Raw genomic sequence first — 27,436 nt, forward strand, 5'->3', positions numbered from 1 at the left:
ATGACGGATATGATATTGCCGGAAATAGGTACGCGATTTCCCGTGCGATCCGTGCGCGCGTAATGCCGAATACAAATGGGATATGGATATACCCGTAGCACTGGTACGCGGCGGCCGAGTGGTGAATTATACACAGACGCGGGGTTTAGCTGTGCTGTGGGAAAGCGTCGAGGACTGGCCGTCGCGATGCCAGTGGCGTAGGCAGATTCCGCATTGGCATTGGTTGTTTGTCATTCATGCGACTAAGCTTTGTCTATAACTATATGAATGGGACTGAGAGGATTAACTGTCCTTGACACGAGGATCCTGCAAAGGAAAATCTTCATTAGCATAATGGAAATGTTATGCCAATCTGAAGTGTCTTCTGTGAAGTGGTAAATATATAGACGCGCGCTGTATTGTATAATGTTAATATTAATAAATGTTTACGTTACAGTTAATTATTGTAAAATAGCAAAAGAGGATTTAATATTAATTATCGGTCTCAATACAAGCGTTACACTGTGTAATTTTGATAGATGCAATTTTCAACGCGATAAATATGGATTCATCAATTTTACATTTTACTTGTTAGTTTAAAAAAGATTCACGTTTTTTTTGTCGCCGCTGTTACGTGAATTGGAAACGAAGTAAATTTCGGTCTGATCGATGGTTGAGCTACGCTACTGGCAGCGCTATAGATATTGCGTGCATAACGTATACGAATAATCGGAAATATGTACTCCGTAAATCGTTGCACTTTTGGTTCTGTAAGAAGCATGATTTACACTCTTCGATGTTGTCAAAGAAAGGCCGTGCAGAATCGTATGAGAGAATCGAGCAACGTTTATACGCTATGACATTTCTGGGCAAGAAATTATTCTCTCTCGATAAATTTATCGCACAAATAAGTGCTAGAAGTAATTATTTTTGTTATTAAAAGATACATAACTAGTCATATGTTTTAAACGTGATGTTTAACATGAAATTGAAATAAACCATCTATGATATTAAACATCGACAGTAATTGTAAAAGACTGCATTCAAGATATGGATTAAATAATAACTGCATATCAAACGAGAATTTAATTTTATGTTAATTTGTGTTGAAATGAAAATTTATGCGCGACGCAATTGTCATCGTTATGGCTTTGTGAAGGATTAAGTAATCAACGCTGGCAAAGCGAGAGTGATCATCGATTACGTGGCCGATAAAAATTGCTTTCAGTTTATTCGATATAAATGCACGATTTGTATATCCGTTGCCGTATCGCTATTTCGATTCGGCATTGAAAAATTTGTCGAACGACGTTTCAGAGGTATTGCAATAAAACGGAAATTCTCCTCGCTCCATTATATATCATAGATTTATGGACAAATATTTTTATAATTGAGGCCCGCCAAAATGTATATCTATATTGATACGGTACATAAATTCGATAACGCGTACAATTTAAATTTCAAATGCAATACCAAATTCGACAAAGTTACCGGCGGTACTTTGCGAAATATATCTCCGTTTAAACAAATGGATTTATTTCACGTTCTTTAACTTTTAATATATAATATAATAATGATAAAACAAATGACTTTTATACCGTAATTTCCACGCAGATACGTCAAATACTTCAGATATTCTTAGTAGCAGCTACAGTTCGCATGGTAAAGTTTGTTTCGCGGTCTCGATAATTTGCTTTTAACTTAAAGTAAGATTGACACCAGCCTTCTGATCTATATAAAAGCCCTTCAATTAAAATTGACGTCAGAAAGAGAAGAATCATAATTGCCATTTCGAAATTCGTCGATCAAAGTGGCGTACGCCGGCGTGATTGATCAAACGATTGCGTGTCAAATAAGCGACGCTTAACATCTGCGTCTTTCGATGATCGATTTGTTTCGCAAAGCCGCTAACCGGTCCATTACTGTTCCTCTAACCGGCGTACCGATCATATCCGCGTGTGTACAAAGGGGACATTTTGCTGAAACGGAGAACATGTCAAAGACATGTCGCGCGCTGTCACTCTCACTCCGTGTGCGACCGTGTAAACGTCTGACTTGGCTATATACGTACGTACATACACGACAATCGTTGCGTGTCCCACTCTCTGTATCCACCTGTAGTTTCCCGTCGTAGGATACGCGATTGGTCTACAAAGGCCTTTACAAGAGGGAGACGGACGGGTCCCAAGACTGTCGAAATCGCGCGCTATGTCATGGTTAATAGCCCTCTGTGGTCTCAATGTCAAATGGCTTGATGTAAAGGGCGGTCGTATAACGCCCATCGTCCTGTTGATTTAATGAATGCGAGACGCATTGCGCTAATTTCAAGCGGTAACAGGTGATGATTTAAGCTCATAAACGAAATTTAGCTCGCTATTTAAATTCTGTCTGCGCAATGGAAAAGAATCCTGACGTTAGCATATGCAATTATCTACGTCGTGAAACATTACTAAATGGAAGATAGTAACGATAATATTTTTTGTCCGTGTAGCATTTCATTTATCATTAAAAATGGACATTAACATTCCGCTTTGACTAAGAGAAGATGCCGGATAGTACGATTGTAATGAATAGGATTCAAGACCGAGTAAATTTATCTAAAAGCCCGACACGATGAATAATTATGTGCTTCAAAATGTCCCATTTTCCAGCATTATGCAAAACCAATATTCCGCGGCTACAAGTCTGATTATATTGAATTTGCAATTAAGCGAAAACAACAAACTACTTGATGTAACAAATTATTCAGAAATTGTTCACAATTTTTTAATCAATACAAATTTAAGTGACTGTAAAATGAAACTTTGCAAATAGCAGGAAAATTGTTAATAAGAAAATCAAAGATGATTCCTTTTTTTAAGCGTCGACGATAACGCGTGAGAAAGGCGCGGCGAACTAATAAGATTGTATATAATTGATCGAATCCGGCTGGAAGAAAGAACTTTTATTATCCTCGAACGCGCGCGTCGCCGTGACTCCGTCCTCCGTGATTTCGTTCCTTGCTCGACTTTCTTGCGAATCTTCATTACGCACGCACTGAACTATGAACAGCTTCTGAAAGTTAAAGCCACTTATCGACGACGACGGCGGCATATCTCCGGCGGGTTTAATCTACCCTGGAATCTGAGTTCGCCCTGGAAAACTGTTCGCGGAACAGAGAGAAAGAGACCCGGCTACTGCCGGCGGCCGATTACCATCCGGGAATGTTTATTAAATCCTACGATTCTTTCCGTCAGTTCCTTTCATTCTTCCGGTTAAAACTTCGACTCGGTTGTCGATCGAATCGACGCGCACTCCTCGCGCTCTCCCTTATTGACTCCGCGCATATATATCATCGATCTCTTTCATTAGCTTCCGCAATTCGCCCCGACACCATCGCGAGCAAACTCGAGTTATCAAAGTTACGTTTTTGTTGAAAACACCGTGGAATCTACATCATTCTGCACTTTGCAGAAATACCCTTGTTCGTTGGAAATCTTCCCGTGAAACCCGTTTATATTTAGTTGCGTTAGTAAGATAATTGTCTCATGCTATTTTCGTCGCTATTAAGTTATTTTACTATTGTATTTTCGTGTTTATCAACAATTTCGCTAAAATGAGAAGATAATTTTACAAATACGCAATCGTTATAAAAATCTTATTTTGTATAATAGGTACAAAGTATGTCGTTGACATCTACAATTGTAGAAAATACATTTCCAATATTTTCGAATGAGAGAGAATGAAACTCTCGCTATTAATTTCTGCTTCTTTGCGCGCACACGTGGTGCTTTCGAGGCAGTTTTACCGTTTATTCTGATGGTCCCGGTGCGGCCATTCATTGGCGTCCGCGCTCACGCTAAACCAGCACTCACTTCGGCCGACTGCACAATCTATGAAAGCGAGCGGCGGAATTTCATTAGCATCGAACGCCACCGGTCGAACTGTCCAAGTCGGCTGCTTGTCCAAGTCTTCGGCTATCTCTCTCGTACTTCTTCGCTGCGGCGCGCCTGCCTATTCGTTCGGAAATAATTCACATTTGCTTGAAATACAGCCACGCGTTTATTGCGGCGAACGTATAAATGTTCAAAATTATTATTTAAAGAAATATGCGCGTTAATTCCTAAAAAGTTACGATCTTTAACAATATTTAGAAAGTACATAAGACTCTAAATCTGTACAATACTTAAAACTAATTTTTTTTTAATTGAAATTATTTTTATATTTTTTTCAACAAATGACATGTTTTGCAAATGATTATATATGTTGTTTATAAAAGAATCAACGCATTTCAAACTGCGTATGCTATATTAATGAGGAGTTAAAGAAATGATAATAATATCAAAGTACAAAAGTCATTTATTTAAATTAAATCTATGTCTTAAATGTTACAGACTGATATTTTGTTAAGTCAAATTGTTTTATCGAGATGCGTTGATTTCTTTGATAAACAATGTATATGTCTAAAATATCTAAAGCTAGACCATCTGTTATGTGCCTGTAGCGATTCGACTACGAGCAACGCACAGGTGGAACAGTAGTAATGCGACATCGAATTATTCGCAGGATATCGCTCTCCCTCTCTATGCATCCTGCATGTAATCCCCTGTAATCGTGTATATAGTTAATGGGACGTTTGAGATATAGGCATCGCCCGCAACAGATCGTTCTTGAACATCTCACAGTTAAATTTATAAGTTATACACGTTTTAATTTTAATAGATTTTTGCGGTTGAACGAGATTTCGGATTAATTACCGCAATGCTATGGAAAATCACGTTTATAATCTCTTCACAAAGAGATGAGGTTAAAATCTTTAGAAAAATAGCTTTTTATTTGACGAGAAAAACTCGCGTTATTAATTGCTGATATGACCGAACAGGTTTGGCGAGGTTGTGATAACTCGATTAACAAGTCTGAAAAGTATTTTTATATACCAGTCGATTGTAATTGTCATTTACACGTCTATAAAAGTGAGAAATTTAATTGTTACCTTTTTTTGTAACACTTACAAATATACTTAAATCAGATATCTTTCAAATATCTTCGAAAAACGATAACAAGAACATCGTTTAAATAATGTTATTCGTTAATAATAATTCTGCATATTTTTCAATAATTTATCGATGATTGGAGAAATGAGCGAGAGATTGAGCGACTCAAATGGTTTAATGAGTAAACAGGTTAACCGTTTACGTTATACGCAACGATAATGTGCCATACTCGCTGATTAATGCCAATAAGCTTAGTGCAAATGATTTGTTAATTGTTTGCGGAATATAATCAAATCCTATATATCGTATGATGTACGATTCTCTGTTAACGAGATTCTCTGTGCCATGAGGTTTGCCTGAAGGTTTGTGCAAAGAAGCATACTCGATAAGAATTTTTTATTAATAATTGTTTTATTAATAATAATTCAGTTATAACAGTTTTTATTTAGCGAATTACGCGTCTCATACAATTGCGAACTCGGTAAGAATATATATTATATGAGAAAATCTTATAGAGAAAATTGTTCGTGGGTAAATTGCTGTTTTGTTTTGTTTGTTTTTCCTCTTCCTTTTCTCATTGCTCGGTTCCCGCGTTATTGACATTGAAATTTCGACCAATAATAAAGTTTGAAGTATTGTAACTAAGCTGAAATGCGTGACGCGTGATGTTTTGCTTTTGTGACTGAGAAATTCCAATCCCCGCGGGTGGGGGAAATTCCGTAGTAGAATAGTAATAAGTAGGAAAAGTAAATAGAGTAAAAGTAAAAAGAATAAACTTCGGAGTCAGTATGTGTGGTCGGACGGTCGCGGAACGCGGTAGTTTTAAAGGTAAACTATATTTAATATTTCTTTGCAGAAATTATATTTTGTATCTCCTTTCTTTCACAATTACACAGTATTTACATGCGGTAGCGTTTTATTAATTGTAAGGCGAATATGCCACACGTTATGTACGAACTTTCTTGCGCTTGTTGCATAACTTCATAACCAATCAATCTATTATTGGATTAATTTGGAAAGGAAAGAAATATTTATTTGTTATTATGAATGATAAAAGTAACCTATACTTTTGCTTTGACCGCTGTTGCAATGTAAATGGTATTTTTGTTTTACAGATAAGCTTTTACGCTATTTCGCTGCTGGTAACTAGTCGTATTCATTCCACCGTGATTCGTATAATTTTGTTTCGTTAGGAATTCCGTTCAAAGTGCTGCGCGATTTTTCCGTATTCGCGTACGTACGCGAGCAATGCGTGCGTAATCGTATCGCGAACGCGTGTGAGTGCCACGAAGGACGATCGAAGGAGGAGACTCAGAGGGCATCAGGTGACGTCGAAGCAACATTGTGGTAAGTAATTTATAGCAAAAAAAATATGGATTTCTTTAGCGATGATAGAGAGGCGAGCTTAATATGCTAAATGCGGCGCTGTCTTTTGTAAATTATTAAAATTATTTATTACGATAAAAAATCTCTATTTAAAAAATATAAAAATCTAAAATATGAATTTAAATATAATGCAATGTATAAATAAAATAGTTTCAAATAGATTTCCGCAATATGCAATATTTTTAATTGATGTACGCTATTTTGATTAACAGTTGACTTTTTGAAAACAGCTAATTCAAGCTGGCGAAAATTGTTGTTTTAATATTACAAAAGATAGATATTAAATACGTATAATAATTGATATTTGAAGTTTATTCTGAAGTTTTATCTCCTTTTTAAACCATAAATATTTAAACATTTTCAACGCGGATAAGCGGACATTTCGCTAATACGTAACGCGCCAGGAGGTTTACGATGCACGAAGGAGTCTGCATCCGCAGCGAGATATAATGGTCGGGACGAAACTCGATCGCGCTTGGTTAGATTTTCTGGACAGTTGGCGAATCTATTGCATTAAGCTCTTTACAGTTGGTCAGCGGATAGCGGGAAGATCTAATTTGCCGTACCAAGCGAAGAGAGAGAGTGGCACGCACATACACAAAAACACGTATACACAAACACACAAACAGGATATTGAAAGAGCTAGAAAAGAGACACGGCGAGTTGAGAAGAGAAATACTGAGGGAGAGAGAACCTTAACAGTCAGGGCCGCTTTAAGATCTTCAGCCTTAGATACTCTTTTTAAAAAGGTTTTACTTCATATCTTACGTTAAATATATTAATATTTTCTTATATATATATATATATATATATATATATATATATACAATTCATTAATTTAGATTTTTCTTAAAAATAAATAACTTGTTTTGCAGTAATTTAAAAATATATTTTTAACATTTGGAATCGAGATTAATTAATTATTATATAACATCACGTTAATTAAACTTTGATTTTTTTTCTCGCAATTGTTTCTCGCATTGTTCCTTTTTTGGGAATAATTTTTCGTAGACGTAAAACGCGTCGCAAGTCGGTACGTAAATATCTACTGTGCAATGGATAAAACGGCCCTGTCGAGAGGGGGTTGTTCGTGGTGGCAGGGGTGGACGTTACCGGTCCGGTGTCCTACCCGGCGCCCATTCCCAAAGTCCATTACGGATTCCGTGGAATTATGCCGATTAGCCCGGGATCCCGGAATTTACACCGGACTAACGCTCAATACTAGTCGCCGTGGCGAAATCTCATCTCGTGGAAATAATTAAAACCCGCGCACACCCACCCGTCGCGCGAGCTTGTCTTTGTCCCCCCGCATCATCCCTCTCCCACCGCTCGCTCGTTCTCTTCCTGCTACCTGTCGCGCACCAGTCTCGACGCCAACGTCGCCGTCGTTGTCCTCGGCAAACACCGTTTTGCCATGAATGAGAGAGAGGAGGATTACAAGCAACGAGAGGCTCACTGCGGATATCGCGAATGCTCGAATGTTAATCGTAAGTCGCGTGAGTCTGAATCGACGACGAAAAATCGAGAACGCGGCGGAAAAAAGGGATTTCCGACAAAATTCTATGATGCACAATGCCGTCTTCTGATTATCCCTCTGTGAATGCACGCACTGTTTTAAAATCATTAAAAGACACGAGCTCGTTAGGAACTTGGCGTTTCTTCGCGCTCGACGGATTTGTTTGAATTATGATCATTAGTGATGCATATGAGATCTGCGCTGAAAATTGTGCCAGGACGATTTAAGCTTTGTAATAATGATGAATTGAATAAATGATTACTGCTATTTAATTGAAGTTATTTTGATTGTCGATGCTCTTATTTTATATAGAATGCCAATAAACGATATCGCTAAGTTTTATTTCTGAAGCAAAGGTTAAGAAAGGTGTAGGATCGCGTCCAATTAAAGCGGCGAATTTACGGAACAATTAAAAGACGTAATAAAAACAAACATAATGCCGACAAAAAACGTACTCGCGGCTAGGATTTTTTGCGAATAGAATACCGACTCGTTAATTAAAAGACAACCGGCGATGCGAGACTCGCTTATCGGTTTGCGAGTTTTAATACGCTCGCACGCACGAGCGGGCGAGCTTTTAATCGCCGACTTGTCGTAGCGATCTTCGATTCCATTTGGGGATAAAACCGATTGCAAAGTAATCGGATAAACGATCGCGGGCGTGCGGCGGCGGTTGGCCAACGTGTCGCACGATCGGATATTGATCAAATATTTAATATCGTTCAGGGATCTCTCACTCCTGTTCTCTTCTCTCTCTCTCTTTCTCTCTCTCTTTCTATCTATCTATCTATCTATCTATCTATCTCTCTCTATGCGCGCGAGTAACGCATTCTGAGCACAATGAACAGCGCTCATTAGCAGCAGGCTTGTTATTCAAAGTTCGACGTGTTCGATCTCTGAAGTTTGCGTGATGTAATGGCGCCATCGAGGAAAATCCGCGGACTCGTGAAATATTTTCTCCCTGCTCCACTTTGGAAACAGACGAACTTCCGGCTCAGATTTTTTATGTCGTTTTACAAGTCTCACTTGCAGAGAAGCATTCCTGAAGTTCGCGAGTCGTCGTCTCGACTAACGGTTGAAAACGATCTCCCCTTCTCTTCTCGATATTGCGCTTTCGTTAATGAAATATTAACGTTTTGTCAGAATATTAATATAAATATTCACGAATATAATTCGTTGCTGCGTATTAAAAAATTGTAGGTTAAAATAAGATGTGATTTTGTAGAAACAAACGAGCTAATTGATGCAAGATATAATGAAATCTTCTTTATAAAAGCTAAATATCACTTTACAATATATGATTCTGAGATAAGGCAAAGTGCGAAATTTAATATACATGTTAGATATAATAATGGTAATATCGAGCTTTCTAACTGCAGCAGTTAAAGCTAGCCAAAGCACTTTATGATTTTGATTTCACGCTTGCAAGACGCGCTGTGATACGCGCGTATTACACTTCTGTCAGTGATGCATCTTTAGCAATACGTTTACGATGAGTGTGCCACTCCGTCGCCAGGACAGGCGACATTTAATCAATTTTATCATCGAGCGGCCGATTTCAGGCAGGATGCCGCATCAAAGGCCCGTGCAAATCCGATCAAACAGCGGTCCGCTCGTCCGCATTATATTAATTGGGCTCCGTGCATAACACACAGCAATAACATTAGCGCAATAATATAATAACGCTATCGGCACTCGGCCACTGGGCTGACCACCGTCCAGCGACCGCCGACATTATTTCACGACGTGAGGCAGCGCAAACATATTTGCATAATATGTATTCCGCGCTATGTATGCCTCCACCTCCTCCGCGCCAACCTAAAATTTGAAACGCGGCCGTAATCAGCGGGCTGCCGCCTTTCGTATCGACGATCGCTGCAACGCATGGAACGCGTTTGCCATGGCAAACCGATTGATTAAAAATTATTTTGAGAATGCGGAATTTCTGTCATATCGTAAGTTTTTACGAAATTCTTAGCGTTATCGCAAATCTATTTTAGTGTTATATTTACTCGATTAATCGCAACTTTTTAAATTAAAATTTGAATTAAACGTCGACAATTCAAAGCACAATCGGGTGTAAAAACGATGAGGCGCGACACATTATTACCCTTTACTCTACGAGGTCTTAAGGTACGTCACGACGCCGGTCTGGTTACCGTGCTTCACGCTTTATGAGTTTACACGCGCGGTAAGATTCGCGATAGGGCGCGAAGCTTGCTTCGCTCCTCTTTACCTTACCCGGGCTCGTCTTCAGGTACGTGCACCGTGCCCATAATACCTGCAACAACCTTGCACCGATAAATACCGACCTCTATGCTTAGTATACGGAACAGATCATGGACCGTAAGTACCGTAAGTACGGTAATAAATATTAAGAATGAAATATGATTTTACACTTGTGAGATAACAACGATTCTTCGTTCCAAGTCTTATTTTATTTATTATAAAAACATTATCCGCAGTTAGCTTTTTTTTACATTATATTATTTAATTAAACTTCGCATAGCACACTTAAAATTGTTGTCTAAATGGCCACAAATTGTAGGCCGTTCAAATAATTTCGGTTAATGTTATGAAACGCGCACGCTCGACTACGTTGAAATTTTTATCCGAGTACAATTGAGTATGTCATCGTACACTGCACATCCTCTTACGGCGAGCCGTTAGATAAAATATAAAAAGTTTCATCAACGTTACCGCGCCAGACACGAGAGAAAGGGGAAACACGAAATATGAAGCCAGGATTATTCCGCTTTAAGCATCGACGTCGTGTGCAATTATATACACGCGCGGTTATGCCAGCTTGGCTGGGTGTCGTGCATATCCGATGCTTGAGTTTATAACGATGAATGACATAAACTCGTTTTATGAAGAAAATAGTGATCGCAAATATCGAAAAAACGGAAAAATTTGCAATTTAATTGTTTAGCACTACAGCTTGATTTTTAGTTTTATATTATTCTTATTTAATAAAAGTTATATACAGTTTTATACAGTTTTGTGTTCCTAAGAGAGTTTAGAATATTCAAATAATATTATGCTCTCTAGGCTACTAATTAGCTATATATATATATTAGCTAATTAGCTATAATTTATATATCTATAGGTTTCTGTAGGATCCTATTGTAAAATGTTGGATCCTGTACAAAATTTTATTTGTTCACTTACAGACATGGTATCGTAGAAGACAAAATATTTATATTTTTTATAACCAATATGCCAATGAATATAGCTTCGGTTTTATATTAGCAAAACTTATATGTAATATTTTAATTTCTTTGCGATCTTTAGTATTGATTTAAAAATTCTGTTCTAATGTAAATGTATTTCTGTTTTACAGATAAATTTTGGTGTCGTGCTGCGAATCGTCATAATTTCGTAATATAATAAAGTGCGCGTCGGGAATTCGGGAGTGTCGTTATGCCGGGAGTGCCGTGATAGTTTCGCGCGAGTACGAAACGCCGTAATCTAGCGAATCATATGAACGAACGCATTTCCGCCGAATGATAAATATTGAGACACGATCGAACACGATCTCTCTTTGAGGGATTTTTTTCTTTTCAACTTTGGGCTCGGCTCGGGGGAGAAAAGGTTCGATTTTTATCATGAAATTCCGACTACAAAAAGGCATCTTCACTGTCAGACGTGCTAACATATGTCATGCCGGAAAGCATGGGGTTGCTTAATTGCAACTATGAAACATATGATCGACGGCCTACAAGTTAACCCAGCGACTTGGTCGACAGTTCCGTCGGTTTGGCACCGAAATGCTGATGAAATGCCCGGTATCTAGTCGGTTGATTCCATGACTAATCGCACCTTATCTTCTTCGAGCTTACGTTTTGCCCTCTGTTTTGAGAAAATCGTGCCTCAATTGGTAAATACGGTCGTCTGAAACGCGGACGGGATTCGCGCGTAACGTCGCAGTTTGGACAATTCGGTTCGATTCGCCTGCGACGCCGGGAATGTCGTTTAAAGTATCGCGCGATTTTCGTATTCGGGTACGCACGCGAGCAAGGCGTGCGCCGCGAACGCGTGTGAGTGAGTGTGAGTGCCTCGAAAAATCGCTAAAAAGAGGAGGAGGGGGCCTAGGAGGCATCGGGCAACAGCAGAGCAACGATACGGTAAGTAATTTATTGCACAAAATGCGAACTTTTTTTTAGCGATCGTATAGAAGCGAACTTAATATAGCGAAGCCGTCTTTTGTAAGCTAAGCTTTTTTAACATCATTAAGAAAATACAGGGGGGGCTTTTTATATGTAGGTTTCAAAATAATGTAATATAATGTATAATATACAAGGAGTCGCAGATTAATTCGTAAACGTATCAACCATTAATAATAAATTTCTAAGATTTTTTGGGATATAATATATATGTACATAATCAATATATACGACGAGTCTGAGCGCGTGAATTTTTGACGATTTAATTGCTCAATTTTTAATATTTTAAACATTTCTTATTTAAAAATTACTGCAGCCTCGATATTTTGGCATAAAGATTTTCAAATAATCTTAAAAGCTGTTATATTAATAGGCGATATGATTGGTTTGGCACACTCTGTGTGTAAAATTTAATGAATACATACATTGAGAAGTCTGGATTATTTTTTGATATTTTATATTTTACACATTTTTATACATTTATAATATTTTTAGTTTAAATATTTCTGGTATGGCAATTAAATTTGTGAACAAATAAAAGAACGATTCCAGTTCTAATTCTAAAATGAATTCTTGTTTTGCCGCATAGAGAAATGTAGCAAAATATAGTTTAAACAGAAATAGATGACATATCGACGAAAATTAAAATTCCAATCCGATAAATGGATAAACTTGATGCTCTTTGCTTCTCTGTGGATACTCGGATCTATATTTTTGTTCGAAACGTAAGGAAGCTATTTTTGTCGTTAGAAAGATTATACTATCAGAACAGAATGGTATAACAATTTCATATCTAATGTGATTTTTGTACTACGGTTTCGGTATTATTAATCACGCACAAAGAAACTTTACGTTCTAAAATTGTTGTTCATAAAGCGATCGTGTACCTTTAAAGGGTCGGTCTTGCTCTCCGAGCTTGTACGTCAGCTTGAATTCCGGAAAATTACTTCGTGTCCGGGTCATCTTTGATGCGATCGTCTCTATGGATATCCATTTACAATGATATCGATAGACAGGGCCTCTGCTCGGCCCTGGAACACATAGGACATTGAATTATATCTGGCGATCATATTGGAAGTTCTCCTCACAACATGTTTACTTGACGAGGAATTTATTGATTTGGATATCTTTATTTTTATATCGTTCATACATTTTAAGAAATATCATATTTTCAATGTTTATTTTAAAAAAGATATTTTCCTTATCTTCTACTTTTATCGGGGGGAATTATTGCTCTTATGCGTTTTAACAGAATTTATCTTCAGCTAAATTAAATTATTGATTTACATAAGAAAAGAAATTAAAGATCAAATATTTAAATATTTGTTTTGTATAATTATGTTTCTACTCATTAGCATCAAGCTCGAAAATGATTGGCAAGACTTTACGTTGACGTTCGCAGGAATATTATTGAAATAATACCGGTTTACACGCATAATTGGTGGCGTCAAAGTTTTCCTTTATTCCGTCGATGCGCATACAAGTGAATAGAAGAGATAAGAGTTGATTACATCCTTAGGGCAAACTTCTTCAATATACCGACAAAGTATTTCAAGACCGTCTGATACATCCGCGATGATGATAATATATCTTGCGAGAAATCATTTGCAAAATTATGATTAAATACTTTTAATAGAAAGATTATTAAAACATCACAAACGTTATTAAAAATTTACTTTAACTACAAATATTAAAATGGAAAATACATTTGTGTAAATATTTATATGAATAATTTTTTATAGCGAAAACAATAAAATAAATGGCCATTCAATTTATTAATTACAAACAGAAGGAATAAGTTCAATGCCTACATTAATTAATGTTGAAATAATAATTAAAGTCTTCTTTTATTTATAATCAATGATTTCCGATCTCACTTATTTGTTTATAAATACGTAACTAAAGAAAAAACAAGAAATTTACATAATTTCTAAAATCAGTATTCAATATAAATATGCACTTACGTTTTATGACAATTCTTATTTCCCTGAAAATATAAAATTGTTATCATATAAAATACGATTAAAAAATCTAAACATAAGAATCCTTAGACTATTAGAAAAAATTATGTCATTACATTCAATATTTATACTATATATATTTTTGAAGATACTACACTCAAAAAAATATTTCGCTGATGTAGTTAGATTTCTAGATATCGCAACAAGAATGTATCGCTATTTTTCGTATCTGTGAAAACATTGTTTGTCACATATAGAATTTATAGCAGTAATGTTCTAGCAATAGCTTCTGAAAAATTTAGGTACCATTGCTAAATGTTATTCATTGCATGATCTAACACGTGATTGATCTTATATAGATAAGCGCTTTAGAGAAACTTTCTTTTTAAAGTTCACAAACAATACAGATATATATTCTGTTTCTGTCATCTAAACTGATTAAGTAATTACATATGCAATATCACAACAGTTGCTAATCATTTATCTGTTTTAGTTAATTTTTTACACCTAGAAAATTTTAGCTATTATTGCAAGATCATTTTTTTGAGTGTAAGAGACTTTTCAAAATTAAACTTTAACCGCAATCATAAAACTCTGTTCCAGTAGTCCGAAACGATACACGCGTGGCATCGCTTTGGTATCGGAATCCGTGTATCCGTTCGAATCCTTGTTTGTCCGTCGCGAAGTTTATCGGTTTCTCAGCAATTTCTCAAAGTTACCGCCGTGTTCCGGGCGCGGCAGCGTGTGCAGCATCATCTCTGCCCTCCGTTGGCTTCCTCCACTCCGCCGCCCTTCGATCCCGTCGCAACCCCCGTCCGTTCCGCGACCCTGTGCGGAATTCCTTTGGAAACTTTCCGATATTCATATCTGCCCGCTACTACATCAAAAATTCCAAGCTCGCCCCGCTCTCGCCCGCGAGAGTTCTCTCTCAGTTATAAAGGATTTGCAGCCACTTACAATATCAGACCGCCCGTCATCCTTTCCCCGCTACTTCGTCCTCTCTCGGCATCCACCCTCTCTAATCTGCTTCCCCTTCCCCCTCCGGTTCTACTCTCTACCTTTTACCCTCTCTTCCGTTCCTTTTAATACCTCTCCCGCTGCCCGTTCACCGTCATCGATGTTCGAAAGGCCCTCCTTTCGTCCTTTCTTCGGCATTCGCCTCGCGATTCGTACTCGCCATCCCCGCCACGAGACTCGTTCTTCCAGGCGTTTTCTCGCCGATCTGGATTAACGAGGCAACTCTTTTTCTGCCGACTACTCGAAGGAGCCCGAACTACGGCCCATCCGGTCCGTTCGTGACTCGCCTCAGAACGAGACCGGCATGTACGTAAAACGGTAGATCCTGCGGCTCACTCTCGCCGTCTGTCTGGACATGTACGTTCGATTCGTCGGTGAATCGAATAAAGGGAGGTCTTGGAAGGTGGAGAATAGTTTAGGTTGTAGGATCGGACTCACTTTTGATTATGTATGTCGGCCGATAGCTCACGTAGATCGAGTAAGGTCATATCAGGTTGTTCTTGAACATTTCTTTTCTTCAACCACGCACATTTTGACGAGTCGAAGTAGAGAAGATGCGTTATTTCAGTGACATTCCAAAAATGTCAGTAAGGGATCGGCAGTGAATAAATATTTTCTAACAAAATAGTAATCGGACATTTTCTTGACAGGAATTTGCAGGATGGCTTAATTTGACGAGCTATTTAATATTGAAGCTTAAAGGATTTTACGGACTTAAGCTTCGAAAGCGTAGACAGGTATATAACGGAACTTTGTTGTTCAATTAATTTGAAGTGGACCTCGCTTAAACGATAACTTAGCTCGAGACCTGATTATCGAGATATTTGAAATTGCAAACTAAAAGGTCCCGACAAATTGGAGGCCGCCGTGTAAATTTCCGCGCAAAGTCCGTGTATTTCGCACACGCGCACGTATCCCGCTGTGTAATGAATGCCGCGTAGATTTACCGTCCCCGCGCAGCGTGTCCTTAATTAATGACCGACCGCGCCGAGCTCGTCGTTTCGTAGCGGATTAATTCGCCTCGAAGTGTCTACTAATTATCAATGGGTTCGCGTTGCGCGCTCGTCACGGCATCGAAATTCCAGCTGGAGGTGTCGCGTCGCAAATCCGCGTGCTAAGCGCGCGTATGTACACGCGAACGATCAGGCGTGTTCGCAGAGGCGCGAAACAGGATAGACAGGAAGGAGGAGTGAAGCGCGATCCGCGAACTCGTTGAGCATGAACGGCCGATCGTTCGCGGCACGGAAACCCGTTGCGGTGTAAACGTCACGTTCCAGGAGGCGTCTACAATAGCTCATTAAATTGAATAATCATTGAGGACCCGCAGGTACGCTGCACCTGCAATTTACTTGGTCATTGCGCGCTAAGCCCGAAAGCTCGCTCGAAAGCTCGCTCGGACGTAACGAGCGAACGATCTGTTGCCCGTCTCGCATTACGCTTACGCCCTTCATTTTGAACTACATTAACCTTTAGCCTAGAGTCAAAAATAAAATATCTGCGTCTTCCATCAAGTATTTGTATCTTTAATTTATAGTTATTAATTTTTAAAATTAATTTGTGATTTTATTGATTGATTTGCAGTAGGTACAAATTTTTAATATAATATAAGGATAATATATTGATCTATATTTTTGATACAATAAAAAATTGAAAATTATATTTTATTATTTTAGCTGAAGTATTTTAATATTGTAATATGAGAAAAAGAAAAAGGGAGATGTCTGTATATACATGTTTGTATAAAAATTAAGTAATTAGTTTAATCAAGTCAAAGAGAATTTATGCAGATAAAATATTACTCGTTATGATTATTATAGTCTATATTGAACGTAAAAGAACGCATTAAAATGTTGATGAAATAGCTACGTGTGATTTTATATATGAGTGTTAGATATAGTATAATTTTATATTAGTTAAATTAAAAGTAAATAGGATTGCAGGATAATAAACAAGAAATATATATGACGAAGATTATAATCGATCATCACGTTTTAAACAGAGTGACATTGGAGAAAGGTGTTTAAAGTAAATTACTATTACTTTGCAACAAATAAACAGAATGAAATCAAATGTTATTTTGTAGAGAAAACTCGTCAATTTTATTCCATATAGTATAAAAGAAATATATAATAATTAATTAATTAAACTAAATATGATAAAAATGCTAAGAAAAATTTATCTAGGCGTTCAGTGATAAATATTTTCAAAATGTTGCCCATTGGAAAATATTGATAAGCTGAAACAGAATATTTGAAATATATTCAGGGTATTTTCTCAGTCATGTTAAAAATGTGCCGATTTTGATGTAGATAACAAATTTCGAAAATATTTATTACTGAGCGCCTAGAAAGATTTGTAGCATTTTTTATAATGTTTATTTTAATTATTTAATTATTTAATTATTATATACTTTTTTTATATTATACATAATAAAAGTGATGGATTTCCTCTACAAAATAATGTTTAATTCATTTTGTTCTGTCCATTCGTTAAAAAGTTATAGCAATTTACCTTAGACACCTTTCCAATGGTTACCCTGTATATTGTGTATTGTTTATCACGTAAGAGTTTTCTTTTGTTTGTACGGAGAAGGCATGAAATTTTGCGATACGCTAGTGCGTAATCGCTTGTATTAAAATATGCAACACGGAGTCACGTTCCAATTAATTCTCATAATAGACATTAATTAGTACCCGCAATTACGAGAGTCATATTCGAAATTGTAATCCCGATCGAAATTGAATACGCAGGACGTGCGCGAGTATGCGCATGCAAGTGATATTAGCATCTCTGTGTTATAAATTGTTTGTACAATTAAAAGTTCGACTACACGGACGTATACTACAATTGAAAGGCAGTCATCCTCGTAATCAATAACGTGTATCAATAATCGTATGCAACATTGTAATTTAATTACTATATTATGAATAAGAAAACGAGAATTTTTTTTGTCTTGCTTTAATGATATTATATATAAACACAAAATATATTAGACATTTAAGATGAGCTTGCAAATACATTTGCAATTTTATGTAAATTAATACTTTTTTCAAAGATAAATTCTTTGCTAAATTATTCCATGTCAAATGTTTATTTACTTAAATGACAGTTTGAATCCAAATTTATATTTGTGACGATTAGTTTTCTTGCTCTTATTATTGCAGATTGCATTTTTTATTATGACTCGAGCGACTGCTCTTAGTTGTCTACCTACCTTGATTATACATGAGAAATTTATGTGCTATCTATAACTAATAAGGACATCATAATACTATCACTTAGATTATGAGCTTTGATAGACATAAAATGTAATCATGTTTCACGTTATTTTTTGTAAAAATCGTTAATATTACCTTTCTCTTAGAAGAGAGTTTTATCTTGCACGAAGGCTTATCTGTTATTTATCTTCCCCTGACGATAATTCAACGGCAATGTCGCGAATGCATTGAAACGCTATTTTGGCAATTCTAGCAGCTCATTAAATCGAATAATTATCAACCATAATCACATTGTGTGGCATATACACTTTATATGGGTACCGCATCAATGTATGCCTATATGCGTCCGTGCGCTGCGGAATTTTGATCGACTGGTAAATGGATCCCTTGACGATTGCGGATTATTTATTCCCTACACGATTAACGTCATGTAATCAACGATAACGTAATGAACGTATTGCCTAGTGCTTGTAATGACATAGTAATGCCGTAGCTTGCCTCTCGCGCGGGAGATATCGATTACTTCTATCAATCTTCCGGATAATAGCTTTACGCGAGATATTAATTCTTTCGATGAGATGTCGATCCGCCGCAAAATTAGTCTAATAAATTATGAATTATTATTGCAAAATTAATAAAACGCCATTTTGAGATATTTGAAATTTTAGAAAATGGTCGAATTACAATGAAGAGTCTCTTTACCGCTTATTTTACATCGGTGTAATAATAAATTCATGGATTTTTTTTCTTTCTGGCAATTCAGAGATGGAATGTAAAATGAAGATGGCAATTACGACATACATTAATCGTCTCTTTATTCGACTATATATAATATATATATACCTCCATTGGGGCGACAATATGTCGATAAGTCGTGGCTTGGCTTGGTACAAGTTGCGTTTCATACTTGGTATTATGGGGGCACAGTAATTAATTACATCGACGCACAGGTATGCATATTAACCGTATGTATATCATGTATATATATATAACATATGCACGCGCGTGTGAGATTATTGTACAGTGTGCAATGCGCCGCCGTTGCTAAACGGTTTTTCGGTTTGAGGTGGACGAGAGTCGGGAGGGAGATGATGAGGGAGATGGTCGAAGATGATAATATTCACAATAGGGATATGATTAGGGGGATAGGTCGCCATTCTGTATATCTATGTATACATAGTGCAAAATATATTAAGGTCAGGCCACTCGAGGACAGTGTTGCGTCGTCCCTCTTAAAGGCTAGCCGTCCTTTTCGAATCGCCGATCAGTTCTCTCGTCCTGAAAGAGTCGGCGCGATCGAGCTCCGAAAGGTCGATCGATACGTACGATTTCGCTATCGCCTCAACTTCAATCGCACTAAAAGCACTTTTTACATTGTTTTAGACACGACGAAGTAAGTACTGTCTCGGAGTGATATGTGCGTAGGGACACTTAAAAGTGCCGATACTTTTAAGCGTTCACGCGACGTTCGTCGACGAATTGGAGCGATAAAAGGTCCACGAGAACGGTCAAAGCGCACGGAGATTCGCCGATATGTAAGTAAAAGATTACGAAACTATGCTCGAATTGTTAAATGATATGTTAATTCGCGACGCAACATGCGGGCGTCGTTCTTTTCGTCTCAACCCTTTAACTGTGTGAATACTTTCAAATGTATCTCGAATGGAATTGTTTTTCTCGCATTTTATTAGACATTTTATCGATTTTTTTTATCATTATTTTACGTATGAAGGTGCACAGACTAAAGCTCGCCTAATTTTGTCTGATAATGAATTTAATTTATTACGATAAAGTGTTAAATAAATTAATATTATTTTTGTTAAATTTTCGATTTTCAAACTTCTCAAAATATAAGATTATATATGCAGTTGAAGGGTTAAAATTCTGCTTATACAGCACTAATTTTACTGTTCTCCGTTCGTGCATTGTTCGAACCGCTTAATGCTTAAGTTAGCATTATAAATCGTTACGAACCAAAATGGACGCGTTTTGGAGTTGTTTTTTTTCCTCAATTGTCAATATATTATACAATATAGCGCTATTAATATGATATTTATAATTTTTCAACTATCTCAAATTTTTTCGTCATGAGAAGGACGAAAATGGGGTGGAGGATAGTCGATTCAATCTTCAAAAAGCGATGGCAACTATAACAATGAGCAAAACGATAGTCAACAATGATCGAGCAACAGAACTCGTTGATAATGTTGAGCCATAGAGTCTCGCATTATCCGCCGTAACGCGCGAAAGGCCGATTTAATTGCGATTTGATTTTTTATTTTCTTTCTTACTTCCAACTTACGCTTTAGATATATTTATATATATTCATATATATATTTATATATATTATATAACCCTTGTAAACACACCTACGATCAACAATTTGATAAACCCTATTTCGTAATTTACACAATCTACACATAGACGTTTTCCCGCTTTCCATTAATAATAATTAGACATCGCGATGTTTCTCTCTCACGTTATCCACGCACATCACGCACACGCACGCACCCACGCAACAGGCATGTACATTCACTTACAGTTATTATAACGAGGCCCAATTGCGAATAAATAACGAAACAATCGTGCGAGCCTTTATGACAACCGACACTTTAGCCCATTTTCACGTGACATTAAATATGAAATTGTTGCGATCACGATAGTATGCTAATAATACCCGATGTCACGACATCGCGACATTCCTTAACTCGCGCCAGCAATCGATACTATGATACTCCTACAAAAATTAGTTTCAGATTTTGACGCTTAGATAGCGTAGAACTCTATAAGTTTCGACTCGTGGCAAGGGGAGTTTAATAAAAAGTTATGTAGATAAATTATGCAAATAAGCTAGAAATATACAGAAAGTGGATTAATTAAATTAAAAATTGATGATATTTATATAGGTGCAAAATTAGACATAATATTTTATACGGATGACCTGACCTAGCTGTCATACTATTCATTACGATATTAATATGGATATTAATATTTTGTTTCAATATTATATTTTTTATTTATTGCATAGGATATATTAATTATTGGGAGATTTCAATAAGAAAAAGAAAGCTAGCTAGAAAAAAAATAAGGCTATTAATTTTTATCACAGTGACACTGTCAGATTCAATTTCGCGTAATTAGGTTTAGCATGACGATCGATGATACAACGATAAATACGTGATGCCACGTAAAGGAGGAACCTAAAGTCAGTTATCATTCATTATTATACGATATTATCTCTGCAAAAACGCTTATGTTTGCTGACAGTCTCCGCGCGTCATTCTTTTCATATAAGTATAAAATATTTAACCTCCATACGTGCGTTAACCGTTCATTCACAACGCGACTGTCGGATGATGTAATTGACAACGTCGTCGTAACGAGCGGTAGCAAAAGTGTTGCCATTATAAAGCGCCGCATCCTTTGTCTACCGGGAATATTCATTGTCCCATTAAATGGACGACTTTTATGTAAAAGGACCTGAGTGCCTTTATGTCAAAACTGAGAAATAAGATTCTAAAGTTCTCTCTAGAGAATGTAATAGCATTTTATGCCATAAGAGTAATTTACAGTGAAGTTATAGGAGTCTTAATCTACTTAACAAACCATGCTATGCGTGTGTGAAGACTCAAGATTTAACTATTAATGAGTTAATGAATATTAACTAAAACTTTTATGTATATACATTTATATACAGAAAGATGGATAGAGCCTTTTTTTGTTCACTTTGTCATTTTTATATAAACATTTTCGCAAGGTGTCTCAGAATTTCGCAAAGATGTGTCCAACTTAGAAGTGTTAAAATTGTCATTTGGTGCCATTTATAGAAAAGCCGCCTAAATGGAATAATAATACGGATTTAAGATCGGATTTGGAAGCTTGAAAAAAGTGGCATGGACCCTCAGAATTGATAATGAATTGTCTTAAATAAAGCGATGAATTTTTTATATCAAGGAAGGAACAACAAGGGCAAATATTTGGCACGTTTTTTTTTTTTTTTTTTTTTTTTTTAGTCAGGACGTAATTATCCGTCTCTTTCGTTTCTGCTTGCGCGTTTCTCATTGTGGCCGGGCCAAAGTTATGTATCAAAAATCATTTGCCGAGCGATCGCGTTTTCGGTGGACCACGAGTTTACCCGAAATTTTGCGTGGACATGTAAATTATAAATGTTACTCGCAAATTAATACGTATATAATATTAATATTAATATTAATGCAAAATGTTTGAAAAAATTTTATTCAAAAGTAAAAAGAGAAATATAGTGACCGCAATATTTTCTAATAAAATTTTATGCGTCAGTTCTATGAAATTTTTTTTATACGAATATTTGCAATTTTTTTACATTAATACTTGCAATATTTTTAGATGAGATCAATTTTAACAATATTTGTTTTTAATATCGGTGCAAAGGGATGGCAATTTTATTTATTACTGTTTCGCGCTACCAGTTTTCCACGTGCGAAGGATTCTTGTGATTAATGGAATATATGTATACTGTTTGAAATTTGAAATCTGTCGAACAGAAAATTCAGTAATTAATTATTTACAAAACACCATTTTATATAGAAAAATTTATTTATTATTTTTTGCACGAAGCACATATCGGAATTTTTTTTTGTCATGAATATCTTATTGTGATATAAGAATGGAAAGAACGATCGGGCCTTCTCTTTCTTGATAGGATATTCTGAACTGATACGCATTCAAATGGGACGCGTTATATTCTTAGGATAGGATGTAGCAAGAGTAAAACGAGACATTCATGCTACGTATCGAAGAAATTAGAAATATGACATATCTGTCTGAGTAATGTCGGAATTTCAGGAAAAGAGACGTTTCTGTCGCACGGATCGATTGACAGATATTTAATAACGAAATTGTCGATAAAAATATTTCGGTATGATTGCTTGCGCAGTGAATATGTTAATGAGAAAATTTTCAATTATCGTTCTGTCGTATGCATTAGTAATTTTTTTCTCGAAAAAGCGAATCTCGAATGGAAATAATATAAATATTATATAACATATAAAAGTAGAAGCAATATTTTTTTTTAATAATCTGTGAATATTTCGTCAACTAATTTTGTGTATTGAAAATTTATGAAGAGTTTTTCACTTTTTTTTGCCGAATATCCGTTTAGATATTCCAGGGTTGTAATTTGAAATTGAATTTCCCATGATACGCGGAGACATACGCGTTGCGAAATCGCATGCGTCACGCACGCGAGCGGAAGGCCCGACACTTCGCTTCTCGATCGTGTAAAATCGGCTTTGGATTAGATATCGATGCTGCAGCCGTACGTTTCACTTGATCGCGGCTAATGCGAATTCGCTCGACGGGAATTCACGCGTTAATTAAACACGCGCGATTTCTCGTGCGGCAGTCGCTCTCGGGAGCGTTTCCTCTGGCGTCGATAGTGACTCGACGTGAGCGACGTTCGCGTAATTGATTCCGCGTGTAACCGCCTCGCCTACGATCTGACATTTCGGGTGGGAACTAAAAAAGAACGGCGATTTAATAATTACGTCATTGGTTGGTGGCGAGAGACGCGGCTGCTAACGAGATATCTCGTTAAGCTGCAGACGAACAATCACGGTAGCCCGTAGCCCGCGATGACGACGCGAGTAAAATTTCACGATCTTCGATCTGCCGTTAACGTTTCGTCGATATTCGTTCGTTAATTTACACAGGTGTAAAGCGGAAGAGCAGCCAACATTGGTTCGATGCCGCACGAAATATGGACAGCTTTTATATGAAAGAAATTGTTTTTGGATTAAAATTGAAAGATAAGATTCCAAAGCGCGCTTTAGAGAAAGGAATATGATAGTATTTTATATCGTAAAATAATTTGTATGTGATATTATAGTAAATAATATAACAAATCAACGATTTGAATTAATCAATTACATTATCATTATATTTATTAATAAATTAATAATATTTCTGAATAGATACCTTTATATTTTTAAGGAAAAGAGCGAATTTATTTTCTGTGCTGTCTAGATTGTTGCAAAAGATGAAATGTAGCACACATAAATATTTCCAAGACATGAAGAGATACCTAAACATCTTTGATCAAAAATATTTTCTGCAAATGTAAAAGTTGCTAACTTGTTTTGGAAGTGTCGCTATTTTTACACGACACGCGTTATATGACTTCATTTAATATGACGCTTGTTATTTCAATGCTTTTTTTGGCTTGCAGATTTTTGTTATTTTTGGGTGGACGTTATTATTAGCATTTGTTCTCGAGTTTTTAAATGGAATTTTATGAAACGCATTTTTCGTCATCAAGATGCAAACCAGAAATTGTTTAATGATTGCATAAAGTTGACGTTGATAGACTCTGAATTTTGCATGTATAATTTTAATTCACTATTTTACATCGTAAATGTAATAAATAATAAAAACATTTTATTTGGAGAAAAAGAAGTAAAGACGGTAGAAAGATTGTTATGTTTGATTAAAATAAAATTTTTGCCTTTTTTTTTTTAATTCTACAGAAAATTAAATCTATTGCATTTAATTCAACTACATAATAATTTTTATAGGTTACCACTGATTTATACAAGTATATAAAGTATATCAAGTAAAATATATTTAATTTTTATCTAAATATATTTTTATAATAATAATTTTTGTTCGCGATTTCGTTCATCAATTTGGTGAATTTTGTTCAATATTTTAAACGTATCAGTATCCTTCGGCAACGTGGCGCGTAGTAGCTTCGGTATAAAATATTGTAGCTATTGTTTCGTCAGTATCGACGATATATATCGATACTGAAGTTAGATCAGCGGCAATCAACGTTGTGGATCGCCGAGAACGCGACTCGACGGGACTATTCCGTCGCTATCTCGCGCAATTTCCTTAGGTTAGAGAATCGAGCTCGTGGTGAACGTAGTTTGAGTTTAAGGGTAGGTAGGCTACGTCTATCTTACGTCAAAACGAGCAAGTGGTGCAGCGCGATCAGGACGATACCGATCGTCGCGGGCGGCACGTTCTCCCTCGAGGTGGTCGACGCCGAATTGTCGTCCGCGTCGAAGGCCGGTTCCAGGGTCGATTCCGTTTCCCTCAGGGAGCCCCGAGGCACATGGTTTAACCTGCTGTTGATCGAGTCGCTCTCGTCGTCGTCCGATCGCTGATCATTGGGCTTCTTGGAGTGCTTAGGCAGCTCCATATCTGTAACACGATAAGAGTGGAAAATAGTGTTAGTATTTTTTTGAAAAGCGTTTATTTTTAAAAAGTTAATCATTGGTATTGGAACATAATATTAAACTTTATTTTCTATTTTCACGTTTTTGAAACTCTGAATAAGTCGCTGTGTTTTAAGGAAGTTACATAAATGTGAAATTTAAACGGGAGGTTTTTTTTTACAACAAGTTGTTGAATCAATGTAGAAAAGGTCACAGTCGATACTCGTGTTACATCGTGCCGTAAGAGCGCTAAGCTTGCAGTTCCTTTGCTGTCGAATTCAAGGCACGATCATCGGAACATTATTTCAACCGTGGTCAGCCAGTGAGTCGGTGATACGTGTGAGCAGATATCATTTTTTTTCCGCATGTGCAGAACCTCGATGGAAGGTATCGCGCGGTGCTTTTACGCCTGACGTCACTCGATACACGCGAGGCGAATAAAAGCGAAGTGAGAATACTTTTTTGAGATTTGTAGATGTAGTTTGTACATGCGTGCAATGGAAGGCAAATCGATTTCTTTTCTCTTGCCAAAAAAAAAATTTTTTTTAAGATAAAATTTACTTAGTATTTACGACACGTACTTTTCGTGAATAGATACAACCTTGTCTTTGACAACCATCTCCCGCGTATTTTTCAACGATATTAAATATCCGCGGCACGTTCCATTGAAATTCAACGAGCGAATGATGAGCAAGTCGATACGTGATAGCGAGTAACGTGATGTTGCGGGGGGCAACGATATGAGGCGCCGTTATCTCTCGCATGTTAGGATCAATCGGTACGGCTCGTCCGTTACGAAGTAACAAACGCTAATTTCCCGTTTAGTTTGATGCATCACAGTTCAAATACACGTGCTCTCCTCTCGCAAAGTGATTACATTCACTCTATTTGCAGTGTGTGTGAAGCTGGCGTATCATTTCGCGGAAACTCACAAATAATTAAGAGTTCTGACTTTATTTTCAATAGTTCTAGAGTTCCTGATAGTTTAAACAAATAGTTCTGGCCATTAAACCAACGAAAATGCCTCAGGACAAACTGAGACGCCAACTTCACGCAGCGTCTCACTTTGTCCTACGACATTTTCCTTATCAATAATTGTTGGAAATTAAAAGATTTATAGTTCTACAAGAGTTCTAAGAAGAGTTCTGCCTTCTAAAAGCAAAAAAATATCAATAAAGATAAAATAAAAACAAGCAAATCCTTATATCTATAGATATACAGATGAGACGCCGGCCTATTTTCAAGAGTTCTGTTTATTTCAACTTAGCTCTCGTATAGTTCTGGGCATGCACAATGCCTTTCCAAAGAGTTCTGATGGTTACAACAATTAGAACTTTTTATTAAAAATTATTTTGCCCGAAAAACGTATTTTTTTAGGTATAAAGGTGAGACGCTGGTTGATTTTCAAGAGTTCTGTTTATTTCAACTTAGCTCTCGTATAGTTCTGGGCATGCACAATGTCTTTCCAATGAGTTCTGATAGTTACAACAATTAGAACTTTTTATTAAAAATTATTTTGCCCGAAAAATGTATTTTTTTAGGTATAAAGGTGAGACGCTGGTCGATTTTCAAGAGTTCTGTTTATTTCAACTTAGCTCTCGTATAGTTCTGGGCATGCACAATGTCTTTCCAAAGAGTTCTGATAGTTACAACAATTAGAACTTTTTATTAAAAATTATTTTGCCCGAAAAATGTATTTTTTTAGGTATAAAGGTGAGACGCTGGTCGATTTTCAAGAGTTCTGTTTATTTCAACTTAGCTCTCGTATAGTTCTGGGCATGCACAATGTCTTTCCAAAAAGTTCTGATGGTTACAACAATTAGACCTTTTTTTAAAAAATTATTTTGCCTGAAAAACGTATTTTTTCAAGTATAAAGGTGAGACGCTGGTCGTATGTCGATAATTCTATCGATTTCAAGTGACATTTTGTGTCAGTTTGTAATCACTTTTTATTTCTACGAAGAGTTCTATGCGTAAAAGTTATTAGAATGTTGATTAAACAAATTAGATCTCTCGAGACACTG

The 27,436-nt window shown here is 36.5% G+C and overlaps 1 protein-coding gene and 1 long non-coding RNA gene across 4 annotated transcripts in view; one reads left to right on the top strand and one right to left on the bottom strand.

The window, feature by feature from the left end:
• Positions 1-27,436, top strand: part of LOC136998114 (uncharacterized) — a 158,710-nt gene that overhangs the window by 21,928 nt on the left and 109,346 nt on the right. The window contains exons 5-6 of the long non-coding RNA XR_010888717.1: positions 6,068-6,299; positions 11,198-11,981. This is a non-coding gene — a long non-coding RNA (uncharacterized lncRNA). The remainder of the gene's footprint in view (positions 1-6,067; positions 6,300-11,197; positions 11,982-27,436) is intronic.
• The window catches only part of LOC105668880 (lachesin-like), a 122,054-nt gene continuing 113,632 nt past the window's right edge, over positions 19,015-27,436 (bottom strand). For all 3 annotated transcript variants that reach the window (XM_067350335.1, XM_012361528.2, XM_067350334.1), the window contains exon 9: positions 19,015-25,398. In XM_067350335.1, coding sequence (XP_067206436.1) covers positions 25,154-25,398 — 245 coding nt within the window. In that variant the 3' untranslated portion in view covers positions 19,015-25,153. The remainder of the gene's footprint in view (positions 25,399-27,436) is intronic.

This window comes from Linepithema humile, chromosome 2 (genome assembly GCF_040581485.1).
Source record: "Linepithema humile isolate Giens D197 chromosome 2, Lhum_UNIL_v1.0, whole genome shotgun sequence".
Lineage (NCBI taxonomy): Eukaryota > Metazoa > Arthropoda > Insecta > Hymenoptera > Formicidae > Linepithema > Linepithema humile.